This window comes from Chanodichthys erythropterus, chromosome 15 (genome assembly GCF_024489055.1).
Source record: "Chanodichthys erythropterus isolate Z2021 chromosome 15, ASM2448905v1, whole genome shotgun sequence".
NCBI classification, from domain to species: domain Eukaryota; kingdom Metazoa; phylum Chordata; class Actinopteri; order Cypriniformes; family Xenocyprididae; genus Chanodichthys; species Chanodichthys erythropterus.
This window is the reverse complement of record NC_090235.1, coordinates 27,387,717-27,404,854: the sequence shown is the minus strand read 5'-3', so window position 1 is coordinate 27,404,854 and position 17,138 is coordinate 27,387,717. Positions and strand designations below refer to the sequence as shown.

Below are 17,138 nucleotides of genomic sequence, written 5' to 3'. Positions count from 1 at the left end.
GAGATTTCTGTAATTTTGCAGTGTGACAATGACAATTGTATCTATTTATTTGACAAATCGTGCGAAATCGGCAAAAATTCGATTAGTAGTTCGTTTGGTTTCTAATACTACCACAGATCCACCAGTGTGTCATTATTCCGTTATAAATTGTCAGTATTGGTTGTGAAAGACATGATATTGCGTTACCTGTTACCTGTGCCGGTGAGTAATACTAAATATATTTTAATTCAAAAAGGAAAGACTGACCAAAAAAAAAAAAAAAATCATGAACTGCGGCTCAGTGTAGGAGCGCCCCCTGGTGGAAAAATAACCAGCTATTGCAATAGATAGCAGTTTGGTGTTCTTCAGTTGATTACTCTTCCTGTTGATGAATTGCTGGACAATTGATTGTTCAGAGCTGATGCAACACTATCACATTACAAAGCTGTATTTAAAACAAAACAAATAATAATAATAATGCATATTTAATGCATATTTAGTTAGATTCATCCACTATATTTCAAAGATATATATTCAAATATTTGTATTTAATTTGATGATGTTAGCTTTTATTCATTGACATGTCTGTTAGGGCTTTTATTATGAAATACGTGATGAAATCTTGTTTCAACCGGAAGAGCCTGTCACCGGCACACACGTTTCTTAGCAATAACTGGTGAGCTTTTCTTTATAATTTTATATATTTATAGCTTTTGTCGTCGCTCATATTATTCACTGACATTACAGGATAATATTCAATTTTTATGTCGATTGATTGTCTGCTTTATAGTGTTTCTATCATTCCTTGAAATGGATATTAGAGAGCTCATCCTCAGCGATTCATTCATAGTGGTCGTCACCTTTTTTAAGCTATGGCAGTTTTGACATATGTTTTGACATATGACTGGCACCAGAATCACAAGTAGAGTTCATCTTCGTTATTGGCCTATGTCTGTTACTTAATTTGTACAGAAGCAGCAGATATCATGGGAGAGCAGCTGAGTCCTGATGAGAAGTTCCAGCTCATCAGCAGGAACCTTCAGGTAAAAATAGTAGAGAGCCGTTTCTGGAATCTTCTGTGTTGTTTGAGATTCCTAATGTAACAGCTCAAAACATATTTAAATTAACATATTTGAAGTAACATGTTTAGGTAGCCTAGCATATTTCTAATTTTGTTTTTAAATGCGTATGGAGTCCCAAACCTACAGAACAAAAAGTAAAATAAATAAATACATACACTTTATATATATATATATATTATACACGCTACCAGTCAAAAGTTTGGAAACATTACTATTTTTTAATGTTTTTGAACAAAGTCTCTTATACTCATTAAGGATGCATTTATTTCATAATAAATACAGAAAAAAAACAATAATATTTTGAAATATTACTACAATTTAAAATTGTTTTTTTTATTTTAGTATACTTTATTTCTGTGATGCAAAGCTGAATTTTCAGCATCATTACTCCAGTCTTCAGTGTCACATGATCCTTCAGAAATCATTCTAATATGCTGATTTGATACTCAGTTATTATCAATGTTGAAAACAGTTGTGTTGCTTAATATTTTTTTATGACCTGTGATACTTTTTTCAGGATTCACTGATGAATAAAAGGTTAAAAAGAACAGCATTTATTCAAAATATAAATCTTTTCTGACAATATAATTTTTTACTATCACCTTTTTATCAATTTAACACATCCGTGCTGAATAAAAGTATTAATTTCTTTCAAAAAAAAAGAAAAAGAAAAAAATTGCTGATCCCAAACTTTTAAATGGCACAACTGTTTCCAACATTGATAATAAATCAGCATATTACAACGATTTCTGAAGGATCATGTGAAAATCAGCATATTATCATCAGCACATTATCAGTCATAACTGAAGACTGGAGTAATGATGCTGAAATTTCAGCTTTGCATCACAGAAATAAATTATATTTTAAAGTATAATAAAATAGAAAAGTATAATTTTAAATTGTAATAATATTTCACAATAATATTGTTTTTTTCTGTTTTTATTTTGAAATAAATGCATCCTTAATGAGCACAAGAGACTTTGTTCAAAAACATTAAAAATAGTGGCCGTGTGGTAGTGTGTGTGTGTGTGTATATGTATGTATATATAATATAATATAATAAATATAATATAATATAATATAATATTAGTAAATAAAAAAAGAAAATAATAAAAAAAATCAATCAATCAATCATTCATTCTTTCTGCAGGTTCAGTCCTTCATATCTGTTTTGTCAAATTCAACATACTGTTTCTGCCACTGTTGTTTTCTCAGGAGGTTCTTGGTGAGGAGAGATTGAAGGAGATCCTGAAGGAGAGGGAATTGAAGGTTTACTGGGGAACAGCAACCACAGGCAAACCCCATGTGGCTTACTTTGTCCCCATGTCAAAGATCGCTGACTTCCTGAAAGCGGGCTGCGAGGTTTGTCTTTGGCGTTCTGTATTGGTTCTGAATTACTGATGTCAGCATAAAAGCACTTCTCATTGGTGTGTGTACCTATTTGTGTTTCTGTTCTATAGGTGACCATCCTCTTTGCTGATCTCCATGCCTATCTGGACAACATGAAGGCTCCCTGGGAGCTGCTGGAGCTCAGGGTGAAGTATTATGAGCAGATCATTAAGGCCATGTTGGAGAGCATTGGAGTTCCCCTTGACAAACTCAAATTTGTCAAAGGCACAGACTTTCAGCTCAGCAGGTAACCGCTCATCTTTATTTAAATATTGTATTACATTGGATGGTAATTGACCAAGAACATGGTTTTATATATATATTCCAAAAATTGTACTGGTAAATAGTTTTTACAGATTAAGAAAGAATATAAAGAAAGCAAATGCAAATTACAATGTCTTTGTATGGTTGATCCATTATAGAGAATACACTCTGGATGTTTACCGACTGTCATCCATGGTCACTGAACATGATGCAAAGAAAGCAGGTGCTGAGGTGGTCAAACAGGTTGAGCATCCTCTTCTGAGTGGTCTGCTGTATCCTGGACTACAGGTATGCAGATCGTCTTTTGCTAAACGTTTTTCAAAAGATTTTTTTCTATATTTTTATTAAGAAAGGATACATTGAATTAATCATAAGTGACAGCAAAGACATTTACATTATTTGAAATAGGTTTTTATCAAGAATGCTGTTCTTGTAACTTTGTTAATCAAAGAATCCTGAAAAAAAAAATGCATCAGAGTTTCCACAAGAAAAAAAGTGTTTCCACAAAAAATAAAATAAGAAGCATGACTGTTGAACATTAATAATGCTAAGAAATATTTATTGAGCAGCAAATCAGCATATTAGAATGATTTCTGAAGGATCATGTGACACTGAAGACTGGAATAGTCAAATAGTGAAATCTCAGCTTTGCCATCAGATGAATAAATTACATTTAAAATTGAAAACAGTTATTTAAAAATGTTAATAATCCTTCACAATATTAGTATTTTTGCATTTTTGATCACATGTACTTTTGACTACTTTGTTCTCCTATTTAAACATACATTTCATAAAGAGTAGATGATCTTTTTGTGTTCTGTTTATTATTCTAATTTGCGGCATATTCCAGACTGTGATATTGTTTTGTTTTTTTATTATTTCCATCAGGCACTGGATGAGGAGTACTTAAAAGTAGATGCTCAGTTCGGGGGTGTGGATCAGAGGAAAATATTCACATTAGCAGAGAAGGTACATTTGATGATTTTAAAATGTGCACCTATACATTACTTCCTATACACTATGGTTTTACTTTAGTGTACCGGTAGGAAATCTCACTGTATTATTACAATATTTACAATACTTGGAATTTGGTATTTCTACTGGCACACTAAAGCAAAACATATAAATAATGGTCTTAAAACAAATGTTTTTTGTGAAGCATCTAATATTCCTAGACTTTTGCATAGTATATTTGTGAGTTGGAAGGGACAGGCAAGTATGGACAGAATAACAGGCTGAACTACCATGCTATCTTTCTACCATGCTATTGTACTGTTTTGATGCTGATCCCCATAAATATGTGTGTGGGCATAGTTGATGGGTATATTTAGTTGTTCTGTTTTTTTTCCTCTCTTGCAGTATCTGCCCTCTCTTGGGTACACCAAACGTATCCATATGATGAACCCAATGGTGCCTGGACTGACCGGGGGCAAAATGAGCTCTTCTGAGGAGGTACAGTACCATAACCCTAACCTTTTGAAGATTCATATAATCAAAGAATCATATAATGTACCTCGGCATAGTTGAATAACAAGAGTTCAGCACATGGAAATGACATACAGTGAGTCTCAAACTCCATTGTTTCCTCCTTATAATAATCTCATTTGTTTAAACGACCTCCGAGGAACAGGCGAATCTCAATATAACACCAACTGTTACGTAACATTCGGGTTGTACGCCCCCAATATTTGCATATGCCAGCTCATGTTCAAGGCATTACACAAGGGCAGCCAGTATTAACGTCTGGATGTGCACAGCTGAATCATCAGACTAGGTAAGCAAGCAAGAACAATAGCGAAAAATGGCAGATGGAGCAATAATATCTGACACGATCCATGATATCATGATATTTTTAGTGATATTTGTGAACTGTCTTTCTAAATGTTTTGTTAGCATGTTGCTAATGTACTGTTAAATGTGATTAAAGTTACCATCATTTCTTACTGTATTCACGGAGACAATACTGTCGTTATTTTAATTTTTTAAACACTTGCAGTCTTTATAATTCATAAACACAACTTCATTCTTTATAAATCTCTCCAACAGTGTGTAATGTTATCTTTAGCCATGGAGCACTATCAAACTCATTCAGAATCAAATATAAACATCCAAATAAATACTATACTTACGTAATTAGACATGCTTTGTAAAGATCCATTTTGAGGGTTATATTAGCTGTGTGAACTTTGTTTATGGTGTTTAAGGCAAGCGCGAGCTCTTGGGGCGTGGAGCATGAGATTTAAAGGGGCCGCGTACCCTGAATCTGTGCATTTATAATGATAGGCAGTTAAAAAAAAAATAATTAAAAAACTATGGGGTATTTTGTGCTGAAACTTCACAGACACATTCAGGGTACAATTAAGACTTATATTACATCTTTTGAAAACATGTTCTTCGGCACCTTTAAGCTCTTGTATGTCAAACTGATTCACCAAGATTGAACATTCTCAAACTTTCATGTCTTACACCAGGAATCAAAGATTGACCTGCTGGATAAGAACCAAGAGGTGAAGAAGAAGCTAAAGAAGGCTTTCTGTGAGCCTGGAAATGTTGAGAATAATGGAGTTCTGTCCTTCGTCAAGCATGTGCTTTTCCCGCTGCATTCAGGTAAGCTCAGGCGGAAAAAAAATCTTTAGAAAATGTAAACATCTAGTTAAGTGCTTAATGATGTGTTCTTTTTTTCAGAGTTTGTGATTAAAAGAGATCCAAAGTGGGGAGGCGACAAAGTCTACACTGACTATGAGGAAGTGGAGAAGGACTTTGCTGCAGAGGTATCTGAAACGTGCTTATCTTTAATGTACAAATGACACGTTTATCCATCATATGTTGACTCCTGCACTGCTTGTACCTGCAGGAAATTCATCCTGGTGACCTGAAGGCTTCAGTAGAGTTAGCTCTTAACAAGCTGTTGGACCCCATCAGGAAGAAGTTTGAAACCCCAGAGTTGAGGAAACTGACAACATCAGCTTACCCAGAGCCCTCTAAAAACAGTGGGTGAAAATACACAATAAATGACCCTTATGATCCCATTTAACAATAAAATACAAATGAGTGCTTCTGCAAGTTCTAGAATGAGTCTTAGGAAACTGAAGAATTTGCACATTTACACACAGTTTGATTGTCATTGCTTCACAGAAGGAGGAGCGAAGGGCAACCCTAAACAAACCGCAGATGAGGAGGAGGTCATCCCATCCAGACTGGACATCAGAGTAGGCAAAGTCATCAGTGTAGAAAAGGTAGAGGCATCCAGCAATAATTTTACGATTTATTTTTCCAATAAGGGGATGTTTGAATAGCCCTTTTTACTTTACCTTTTAGCATCCAGATGCAGACTCGCTATATTTAGAGAAAATTGATGTGGGGGAGGAGCAGCCACGGACTGTAGTGAGTGGACTGGTGGCCTACATCTCCCAGGAGCAGCTTCAGGACCGTCTTGTAGTGTTGCTATGCAACCTAAAGCCCCAGAAGATGAGGGGGATTGAATCCCAAGCCATGCTGCTCTGTGCTTCAATGTTAGTAGGACTGATACTCCTTAATTAAACTATTTCATTCAATTAGTCAAAATGTTCTTATAGTAAAAGTCATCTTGTCTTAATCTTTCTAAATGTGATGGCCTTCAGTGAGGGAGATCCCAGGAAAGTGGAGCCTTTGGATCCACCAGAAGGTTCAGCACCAGGAGACCGTGTTTTTGTTGAAGGTTATGAATCAGGCAAACCAGATGATGAATTAAAACCAAAGAAAAAGGTGTTTGAGAAGTTACAGGTATGAGTTTTATATTTTTGTACACAAACACTCATATTATGGTATCACTGTCTTATTCTTGGTTGTATGTTTGTCTGATCTCTTCAGGTGGATCTGAAGATCTCAGGCGAGTATGTTGCACAATGGAAAGAGCAAAATCTGATGACCAAACTAGGACAGATTACCTGTAAAACACTGAAAGGTGGAAATATTAGCTAGACAGTCTTCACCATTTTTCTCAATCTTCAAAGCTTGAGTTTCCATGACAGCCCAATTAGTATTACTCATCATAGCCATCAAAAACTGCTAACTGACTTTGATGGAAAAACAAATGGCTTATAATGCCATTATTTAATTTCTACTGTCTCATTTAGTCATATCAACCTGTAAATGATATAATAGCACATGATTACTGCAGCAGAATACATATGGGTATCGTCTGTGCTTTACATTGCATGTATTGCTGTCCAAGATGTTTTACGCATTAAGTACTGCAGTAAATAATATCATGCTCATTTGTTTAAATGACAAATGAAGAATCTTGCAGGAGTTCATGTGTTGTCCTCAAACTCAGGTCTTCCTGTGGTGCCACTTATGGAAATGGATCACTGTTTACAATGATCAGTCTCCATTCTGACAATTTTTTAACTATTTAAACATCAATGGAAACGGTTCAGACATGAAAAACCTTTATAGTTAAATACTTTAGGATCAGTTTAGCTTAGTTCACAAGGAAACACCTCAAATTTCATGCAATGTAACTCATCTGATGTTAACCAAACTCATTGAAATAAAGATGATTCAGAACTTTTTTCTATGTCTTGATGGAAATAATTATGGAAATGTCTTCAAAGGTACCTTGGCAGTTTTTGTCATGATCTATTGAAAATGAAATGAAAAAGAAAATAAGAATTAATGCTTGATTAAAGATTATAGTAACTATACTGTAACTCATTGGTCTATTTTGCTGTACTGAAGGGAAAAAAAAGCAGCTTTACCAGAGAACATGAAAAGGTCTTCTGTTTGGTGAAACACTATTTAGTTTGATGAATGAATAGTTATTACACGGCATACATTAAAGGGATAGTTTGCCCAAAAATGAAAATTTGATGTTTATCTGCTTACCCCCAGGGCAGCCAAGATGTAGGTGACTTTGTTTCTTCAGTAGAACACAAATGATGATTTTTAACTCCAACCGTTGCGGTCTGTCAGTCGTATAATGCATGTCAATGGGAATTCCATCTATAAGAGTCAAAAAAACTTGCACAGACAAATCCAAATTAAACCCTGATGGCACATTGATGTCCTAAGACATGAAGCGATCGGTTTGTGCGAGAAACCGAACAGTATTTTTTACCTCTAAAACACCACTATGTCCAATTGCCCCCCACATCCGGTTAGTGAGGTCTGAACACGCTCATTGAAGCAAAGTGCGAGAGATCACTTCCTGTCATCAGAAAGCGTTTTTGACCTCACTAACCGAATGCTCAAGGCAGTTGGACATAGTGGTGTTTTAGAGGTAAAAAATGATATAAATACTGTTTGGTTTCTCACACAAACCGATCGTTTCGTGTCTTGGGACATCAATGTGCCGACATGAGCCGCAGGGTTTAATATGGATTTGTCTGTGCATGTTTTTTTTTACTCTTACAGATGAAATTCCCATTGACATGCGTTATACGGCTGACAGACGGCAACGGTTGGAGTTAAAAATCATCATATGTGTTCTACTGAAGAAACAAAGTCACCTACAACTTAGATGCCCTGTGGGTGAGCAGATAAACATCAAATTTTCATTTCTGGGTTAACAATTCCTTTAATCAGACAAACATTACATCTATGGTGGTAAGGGGGAAAAAAGACTGTATATAATGGTGAAAGTGACATGATGTGTACCCAGGTATGGTGTCCCATTCTCGGAATTTGTGCTCTGCATTTCACCCATCCAAGTGCGTGCGTGCACACACAGCAGTAAGTATTTAACACACACACCTGGAGCAGTGGGCAGCCATTTTTGCTGTGGCGCCCAGGGAGCGACTGGGGCTGCTCAAGGGCACCTGAGTTGTGGGTAATTCACTCCCCCCACATACATTTCCTTTCGATACTGACACTCAAACCTGTGACCTTCTAGTTACAAGTCCGACTCTAACCATTAGTGCCCCAAAAATAAAAGTCCATGAGCTTCAAACTTGGGACGCCCAAAGGGTGCTGATACAATGTTATATTTGTATTTCAAGGAATTTAAAAACAGTCAAAATGGGGTAAATCTATAAATATTATTTAATGCATATTTATTTTTAAAACAGTGTAGTAATTCTATTCACCCCCTTGGAAGTAAATAGCCACTAAAGTACATGTATATATATTTTTACATCAATTTTAGAGGGACCATCAGTCAGTACTCTTACTAGTTTGCTGGTTCCAACAGAAATGCAGCATTTAGCTTACAAAGTGCTTTAATCTAATGAAAAGTAAAAGGTCAGCATACTTCAGAATTCATAAAGGTAACAGACAGTTCTGTACATATTTGCTGAAAGCTGATTGCAGTAGCACTAAAACTTTCAAAAATTGTTAGTAGAATCAGCTTCTTTCATTAAAAGCTAGCAATCAATCTCTGTTCTTGAACATATTTGGATATGTCAGAAAATTATAACACAGGAGTTGACCTTTTTGCGCCAAGCAGTGATTACTACCACTAGTGACCACTAGATGTCAGTTCAGTCTTGCAGTCATTAGCTTTGATGAGTCCAAAATGAACTAAAAGTAACTTTTTCCAGAGCACAGAAACTCATTTAGAAAAATACTTGAAAGTTTTAATAAAGCTATTTTATAAAACAGATTGGGGAAAAAGCTTTTTGCATACATTTAAAGGCCATTATCAGGCTAAGGCTTTTAAGACAGTTGCGGTATCCATGGATCCTTGATCACAATCATTCATCAATCACTTGGGCTTTTATCACTTGCTTTGTCCTCTTGTCTTTGCCATACTGTGGACTGTAACTAAACAGTCCAATCAAAACTCATCCCATACACCATGACTCTTCAACATGCAGTGTCTGTACTTCCTGAAAAAGAAATGCAATTATAATGATCATTTACATGGTTCCATCTGTATTTCATGCACAAATTGAAATAACCTGTGAATGCTTCCTTACTTGCTTGCTCCTGGCTGCCTAATGATTGTGCTCGCTGGCCAGCAGGATGCACTGGATCACTTTGCCCATTAACTTCAACCCTCATTATTTGTTTATTTGTCAAGATCTCTGTCTTTTCCGGTGTTGCAGTCTCCATCTTGTTGGGGGGATTTGTTCCATGCACTGGTTTCTTAGCAACAGGTGGCGGCACCTTAATTGGCTTTTTTGTTCCATTTGTAATCATCGTCTTGGCTTGGTCAGAAACCTGCATTATCTCAGCTGCAAGACTCTGTCTGAGGCTTGCTTGGACCTCAGGCGAAGTAGGTGTTTCAATGATAATTTTTTTTGTGCTTTTGGAGAATATAAAACTGGCTGTAGATGCAGGGGAGCTATGTAAGTCACAGCCGTCTGGTGTTTTAGGGGATGGCACAGGTGAGCTAGCACTGCTAGCTGAGGATAAGCGTAGATTTAGCATTGCAGGTACTCCACTGGAGGACATAGCAGCTGTCTTCATACGTATAGCCTCCTGAAGACACATGGATGGGACTGTGGCTGGAGCAGGAGATGACTTAGCAGGTGAGTTGGACTTCAAAGCCAAGGATTTGCGAATGGGCTTTTGTGGTGTTGCTTGACTAGTAATACTGTGATCCTCATTTGTTGTGGTCTCAGTACTTGGTTTGCTATCATTGTTATCTTCCCCAACATTTACAGATCGTAGTCGCACCATCTGAAGCAAGGAAGGTGTGACAAGTGGAATGTTGGCATCTTCCTTTGGAATAGGTGTGCTTTTGTTGCGACACAACAGTTCTTTGCTCCGGTTGTCTTTGTTTAAAAGGCCCAGTTGCCTTCGTGAGTTAACAATAGATTGGTTTTCCACTGGAAGCGGAGGTGCAAGCAGCACACTGGAAACTGCTTGGGTATCAGGTGATGAATCTTCCCCTTGTACAAGTTCATCTGGTAATAAAAAGGACATTTTAGGAGAGGCTACGGTTGTGTTTTCCATGCCAACTTGGTCCACTGAGAAGTCTGAGACATTATTACAAGGCTTATCTTGTTGTCTATTCTCCATACCATTTTGTACAATTATTTTTGGGAGAATGGTGTGTATTTCTGATTTTTGGTCTGGACTGCTGTCCATATCTGAGGAAGTAGATGACACCAATTCTGTATTGGCTTGTTGTTCACATGATTCTTCATGGCAATTGACCGATATCTCCGAAAGGGGTTCATGTACAAACGAAGGAGGTGGTGGGGGGAAGTCAAGTTCATCTTGTTCCTCAAACATCAAGTCAGTAGACTCTTCCATTGGTGGAGGTGGTGGAGGCCAAGAAGACTCCAGGAAATTCACCTGTTCCTCTGTTTCTTGCTTCTGTTCATTTGTTTCTTGCTTCTGTTCCTCTTCATCTTTAGATGGTGGTATAGACACTGAAGGGGCTGACATCTTTTTAGTAGGTGGTGGAGGAGGGTGGTGTTCTGGAGGTGGAGAAGGAGGTGGAGAAATGCCATTGACATCAGGTACTTCTATACCAAGAGTTTGCATTGGTTTATGATTCAAAATGCCCTTAACATGGTCGTTATTTTGGATCTCCTCATTGGCTTCGTCATTTTTGGGGGGAGATGTGCTCACAATTTCACCATTTGTTTTGACTTCACAGTTTGTTTGTGACAGCATACTTTGATCAACTGTTATAGTTGGTACCTTTGTTGTAGGAATGGTTTGACTTCCTCTTTCCTTTTGGTCCTTTACAGTTTTCTCCTCTTTTAAACAAATCGTCTGCTTGACCTCTGCAAGAGTTTCTGGACTTTCTAGTTCATTATGTAATGTTGAGCTTCCATCTGGAGTTTCTGCCGTTGTTTGTTCAAGCACTTGTGGTGACATAGACTCATTTTGTTCTTTTACAGCTTCTTTATTCTCCACTTGAGCCCCAGTCTTTATTTCTTCTGTTGTCTGTGTCTTTGGGATCATTTGTTCAAGGATTTGCATTGACTTTGTGTTTTGATTTTTACCTATTGATGACTCTTTTTGCTGTTTTTGAAGCTGATGTAACTTATGGGGGTTTGGACCTGGGCCACATAATAGTTCAAGTGTGCGTTTATTGTGAATCCAGGTTTCGGGGGGTGGGGGAGATGGGGCTTTTACCTTGGGTGGAGGGGGAATGTTAAAGAGTTCCTTAAGAGCAGTAGTTGGTGTAGGTGTCACCTTGTTTTTCACTGTTGTAAGCGGAGGGGAGCACTTAGGTGGCTCTGATGGAGTGGTGTTGGTTTGAATGTCCTGATGCACTGTATCTGATGTGACTGAAGACAGAGATGTCATTGACGAAGAGACTGAAACCACCGGTGAGCTCTGTACACCTGTTCTCTCTGGTTTTGAAGGCTTAACTCTTCTCTTTCCAGGTGAGGAGGGACTAACCTCTTTAGGGGAATGCGTAGGTGTCCCACTTTGACTTGAGTATCCACTTGAAGGAGACAAAGTCCTATCGAATTTGTTTTCACCTGATTCTCCAGTTTTCTTTGGAGATGAGTCACTTAATCTGACATGACTTCCAGTAAATGTTTGATCAGGACTAAGTGGGCTAGATTCCACAGATGTCTGGAAATCTCTAAATGAGCTGAGCACAGAAGAATGGACAGAACTCTTCTCGTTTTTGGTGGACTGATGATCTTCTTTTGTACTGCTAAGATCTCTACCCGTTTGCTCATCATTTGGTGCCATATCTTTTAGATCTTTTATGTCTATCCGTTCCTTTGATCTTCGCTTAAGTTTTTCATGGTGCAGGGAATAGGTTCTCTGAGGTGGCGCTGGTGGTAGTTTTGTCTTCATTACAGAGAGACTGCGAGAGAATGATTGGCTGTTTCTAACATTGTCCCCTGCATCACCCAACTCCCTGTGTTCCAGTCTGTGATTTGTATCTTTACTGTCAGAACTTTTCCAACTGCTTGGGCTTGTAACAATCATTTCCTTTGGGATTAAATCCGAAACTTCTTTGGTGTTGTCGGCAGCAAAGGTTGGTAGACACCTTCCTTTTGAAGAGATTGTAGAGGAGTTGGAGACAACAGTCTCAGATGATTGCGAATGGCTCTTGTTGGAGCTAGCGGTAAGTGGACCTTGAGTTGTCCCACCTCCAGACCGTGAAGAAGCTGGGCTAGCTGATGCTAAACTGCTCTTGCTGACTGTACTGGCACTGCGCCGGCTGTGATCATGATTAATTTCAATGATATCAATTGCAGCAGGCAGAATTGCGTTTGGAATAATCTTGGATAAATATGTTGCCTGTGGTGAAATAGACATAACGGGACCTTGAGGCTCATGCAGGAAAGAGGAAGTGGTCATCCCAGGCACAGCAAGAGACTTAGGCCTCTGTGTAGGGCATGCTCCTAGCCCAAGCTTTCGGTTTAACTCATCTTGATAGACAGAATGGATGTGGTTTATTAGGAACTCCTCATCTCTTGATGTCTGAAGGACCTCAATGTTCTGCAGGTGTACACGAGCCCCTTCGTGATTTACTAAAGGGAGCTCTCCATCAATTGTTGGAATGACAACTCTGCCAGATGATTCATCTTCATCACGTTTTCTGTTTGGAAGCTGCTGAATTATAGTTCCTCTTGCCATATCTTGAGTAGAAAAAAGCAAAGCAATGTCATTCTTCTATTGTTGGCAGAATATCTCATATACTTGTCAAAGTTGCTGTTTTAAGGAATGTCATTCTCAAAAACCTGTTTTTTTTTTTTTTTTTTTAACTGACAATAACATGGTTTTACTTGCCCAATTCTCTTTGAACTTGCTGTGGTATGCCCATGATAGTCGTTCTTCTACTTCTCCTCTTGGTTTTGTCCATTCGTTTAACTGGGTTCAAGGGCTTAAATGTAGAACCTAAAGTGAAAAAAAGATGTCATGCCATTCTCTTCAGTTGTTTTGAGAAGTAATGGCAGTAACAAAACAATGATCTTTGATCACTTTTTTCCATGTTTTCTCGGAACCCGTCTATTACAGGACAGATCATAACTTAATTTTGACAAATGCATTGTTTTGTCTTTGCATTGCTATACCACACATTAGAGGATAAACGAGGTAGTATGTGCCTTATTTTAAGACCTTCTTTAAGTCAGCATTGTATACCTTGACGTGTAAGCACTGGATGCGAGGAGACTGCTGAGACAGTCGACACTGAAATGACAGATTGCCCAGCGGTGCTATCAGTCTCAAGTGATTCATCTCTTTCTCTTGAGCTTGTGTCTTCCTCTGGCTGTAAATAAATGTAGATCATCATTAGAAAGCAATCCGATAAAAGTTATTTATACATTTATAAATATTTATACATTTATTTATACATTTTATACATATTTATTTGGATATTAAAGAATGAATGAAGTCCATAAATAGGGTACAAAATCTTCTGGTTGAAAAAAAAAAAGAAATCTCTTGGTGATAATTCCCTCATTACAACTAAGGCTTCTTATCATAAGAGGTTTGTTGGATCTGGTACCTGAAACCTAAAAGAAAATGTAATTATGACTGTGTCTTGTGGTTTTTATTGTTATATACAGTTGAAGGTCAAGATCTAAGAGACCAGAATTACTACTGTAGGGAGTTTAAAAACACTTATTTGTTTAAATTTAGCTACTTTTGTTTATTTAGTTTTGACTACAGAATTCTTTTTTTTTTTTTTTACTTCAGAGACTTACCACAGACTGATCATCCTGAAAGTCCACCCCATTTTTGTGCTCTGCATGGAAGAAAGACTGAGTGAGGTGCATCAGAAAACACAGCTGTATGTTAGAAGGCCAGAATGTGAGCAGTGCATCAAGTATGTCATAGAGCAGTATGTTTTGTGCTATTGATTTGAGTATGAGGCTCACCTTCCTGTTGTAGTATCTTCAGTCCCTCCTGAGCCTCTGTATGCAGGTCTTCCAGGTACTGTGGCCTGCTCCCTTCTATGAACACATTCTCCTGGTAGTGCTGGGAGGCCGTGTAATGTACAGTCAGCTTTCTTTGTTCATCTTGCTTTTGGCCTGCTAAAAATATAGGGAAGGGAAAGGTATTGTTATTCACATAAAAATGGATGCTGTCTTTGCCAAAAGATTCTCTTAAAGATCATAGCTGGTCTATCAAAGTTTAAAGGATTAGCCCACTTTCAAATAAAAATTTCCTGATAATTTATTCACCCCCATGTCATCCAAGATGTTCATGTCTTTCTTTCTTCGGTCGAAAAGAATTTAAGGTTTTTGATGAAAACATTCCAGGATTATTCTCCTTATAGAGGACTTCAATGACCTCCAAACGGTTGAAGGTCCAAATGTCCGTTTCAGTGCAGTTTCAAGGGCTTTTACAAAAATACAAATGTATATATAAACACAAATGTTCGCCTTCCACTTGCTTCCGCTTTCCGTATTCTTCAAAAAGCTTATGCTGTATGTCCTACACCTACCCTATTCTACTTACGGAAAAAACGGAACTGGCGCCATGTTCGTTCCGTAAGTAGAATAGGAAAGGGTAGGACATACAGTGTAAGCTTTTTGAAGAATACGTTCAACCGTTTGGAGGCCACTGAAGTCCACTATGAGGAGAATAATCCTGGAATGTTTTCATCAAAAACCTTAATTTCTTTTCGACCGAAGAAAGAAAGACATGAACATCTTGGATGACTCTCTTAAGGAGAGTTTAAGGAAAGTTTAACTATTTCTTCCAAATCAAATCAATGATGATGCATAAGCAGCACAGTTTTGCTAGAGGCTTAAATATCAACATCCACAAATATCCCCATTGATTATTTTTATTATTTAATTCAGTGAGAAATTTGAAACATGACTGATTAAAGATTTCCACACCCCCGTTTTGTGAATAAGGTTCAATGAAAGCCTTGAAATCTGGCTGTCAAATGATCTAACTCTGCCCATTCTTTCTCTATCCAGTAGCAACACCTGCTAATGCTGGCAGCTAATTTTATTTAGATTGTTGACAGGCATTAGCGGCACACGTTGATAGATTTCCAAAGTAGCAATGGACTTCACACTCATGCTGTGATCAGGTAATCCCTTCTGATCTTTAATTCCTTGAAATACCAGATTACCCTTTGCTTCACTACCCCTGTTTAACATATGGCAGACTTTTCTTTCTTTCTTTAAATCTTCTATCAATTTCGTTTGGAAACATTCCAGTCAAATACTTGTTTATTACCCAACAAGACCAAGCCAAGCTTGGCTGTAATTTAAGGAACTGAGATGAATCTTCCAAACAAGGCCAATACACCTAAATTCTCAGCGATCATAACACAGCAGTTGTTCTTGGTAGCAGATACTATATGATCTGGTTTGACCCAATGAGAATTTTCAGACATTTTCTAGAAAATGCAATAGGGTGACTTAATGTTACATCTTATTGGCAAATTTATTCCTAAAACATGCATTACTTTAGCTAGTATCTGACTTGCACTGAGGCTCACTGTTAACTTTACAATAGGGAGAAACAGGCCTTTTGTACTGGGGCACTCCCAAAGGAACAGCAAGAAGCCTCATACTCCTATATCATCTTCTATGCGTACCTCTTAAAGTGTTTAAAGTACTGGCCATGAGGTAACCGTTTTGATGTTTCAAAAGGCATTGCAAAATGGAGTTAATGGGAGTGTTTTAGGACAGGGATTTTCCCTTAAACGAGATCTTTTGCTCAGCCTCTTAGCTATTTATGCAGATTTCTAACTGTTCACTCGGTATCAACTTTTAAGCTTTTTGTATAGTATACCCCATGAGGGTTTCAGATGTCCTGGCAGTGCCACTGACTACAGACATTGTGATACAACAGATTCGAAATACACACTAGAGGCAAGTGCACTGTAAGAGTCTATTTTGCAAATTAGTTAAAGGAATATTCAATACAACTCGGTTTCCATTTCAAGTGGATTCCAGTTAACACATTTTTGAGGGTTTGTTTTACAAATGAGAAGCTTTTATGAAGCTTAATTTGTATTTAAATTGGAACATTCTTTTCATTTTGTTCATTTTAAGAGTAATATACGAAAATGAACATTTACATTGTCCTCTAAGTGGCTATAATATAAAAAAAAAAAAAAAAAATCAGTTTTTGCATTCATACATGAGGCAAGATAATGAAGTTGTTAATGAAGTCTATCTATTCGGGAATATTAGTTTTGACTCTGTAAATGTATGAGCATTTCATTGCACATTCTCCCTCAGTGTTGAGAAGCCACCTGTTACATGAATACAGATAACCTTGCCTCCAACAACCACACTGCCAGCACAGGTATTAATCTACAACAGTGAACATTTTTTTTGTATTTACGCTTATTGTGCCATTTGTGCTTTGTATGGAAGGTTAAACTTCTGTATGTCTGAACTTAATGTTGTAACAAGTACATGCATACAAATAACAGCCGTTAACTTTTTAACATCTGTTAAGTCTAGATAAATTAATCAAGATATGCATGGAAGAGACAATATATAAACAGTATCTTGGGAACCAGGAGAAATATTAATATTTCAAGGTGAATAATCATCTATAAGATCTTGGATCTGTCAGAATTCTTGGATGAGTCTA

At 37.4% G+C, this 17,138-nt stretch overlaps 2 protein-coding genes across 3 annotated transcripts in view; one reads left to right on the top strand and one right to left on the bottom strand.

Annotated features, from left to right (window-relative positions):
* The first annotated feature begins 585 nt into the window (after positions 1-585).
* On the top strand, positions 586-7,303 carry yars1 (tyrosyl-tRNA synthetase 1). Its single transcript, XM_067411630.1, has 14 exons — positions 586-655; positions 952-1,022; positions 2,277-2,423; positions 2,522-2,697; positions 2,873-3,002; positions 3,603-3,683; positions 4,074-4,166; positions 5,186-5,321; positions 5,400-5,485; positions 5,569-5,704; positions 5,850-5,950; positions 6,033-6,226; positions 6,335-6,476; positions 6,564-7,303. The coding sequence occupies exons 2-14, from the start codon at positions 966-968 to the stop codon at positions 6,672-6,674; spliced, it is 1,590 nt and encodes a 529-aa protein (XP_067267731.1). The 5' UTR covers positions 586-655; positions 952-965; the 3' UTR covers positions 6,675-7,303.
* A 1,419-nt stretch (positions 7,304-8,722) lies between these two features.
* nhsl3 (NHS like 3) overlaps positions 8,723-17,138 on the bottom strand; it is a 48,929-nt gene continuing 40,513 nt past the window's right edge. For both annotated transcript variants that reach the window (XM_067411396.1, XM_067411397.1), the window contains 6 exons: positions 14,447-14,602; positions 14,273-14,313; positions 13,707-13,833; positions 13,353-13,460; positions 9,611-13,201; positions 8,723-9,520 (listed from right to left, as the gene is read on the bottom strand). In XM_067411396.1, coding sequence (XP_067267497.1) covers positions 9,498-9,520; positions 9,611-13,201; positions 13,353-13,460; positions 13,707-13,833; positions 14,273-14,313; positions 14,447-14,602 — 4,046 coding nt within the window. In that variant the 3' untranslated portion in view covers positions 8,723-9,497. The remainder of the gene's footprint in view (positions 9,521-9,610; positions 13,202-13,352; positions 13,461-13,706; positions 13,834-14,272; positions 14,314-14,446; positions 14,603-17,138) is intronic.

Bases quoted from the DNA above. Each gene is read 5' to 3' on its own strand.
- yars1 (XM_067411630.1), top strand. From the start codon at position 966: ATGGGAGAGCAGCTGAGTCCTGATGAGAAGTTCCAGCTCATCAGCAGG. The intron at 1,023-2,276 runs GTAAAAATAGTA...TTGTTTTCTCAG, and splicing joins TCATCAGCAGGAACCTTCAG to GAGGTTCTTGGTGAGGAGAG. The intron at 5,951-6,032 runs GTAGAGGCATCC...TTTACCTTTTAG, and splicing joins AAGTCATCAGTGTAGAAAAG to CATCCAGATGCAGACTCGCT.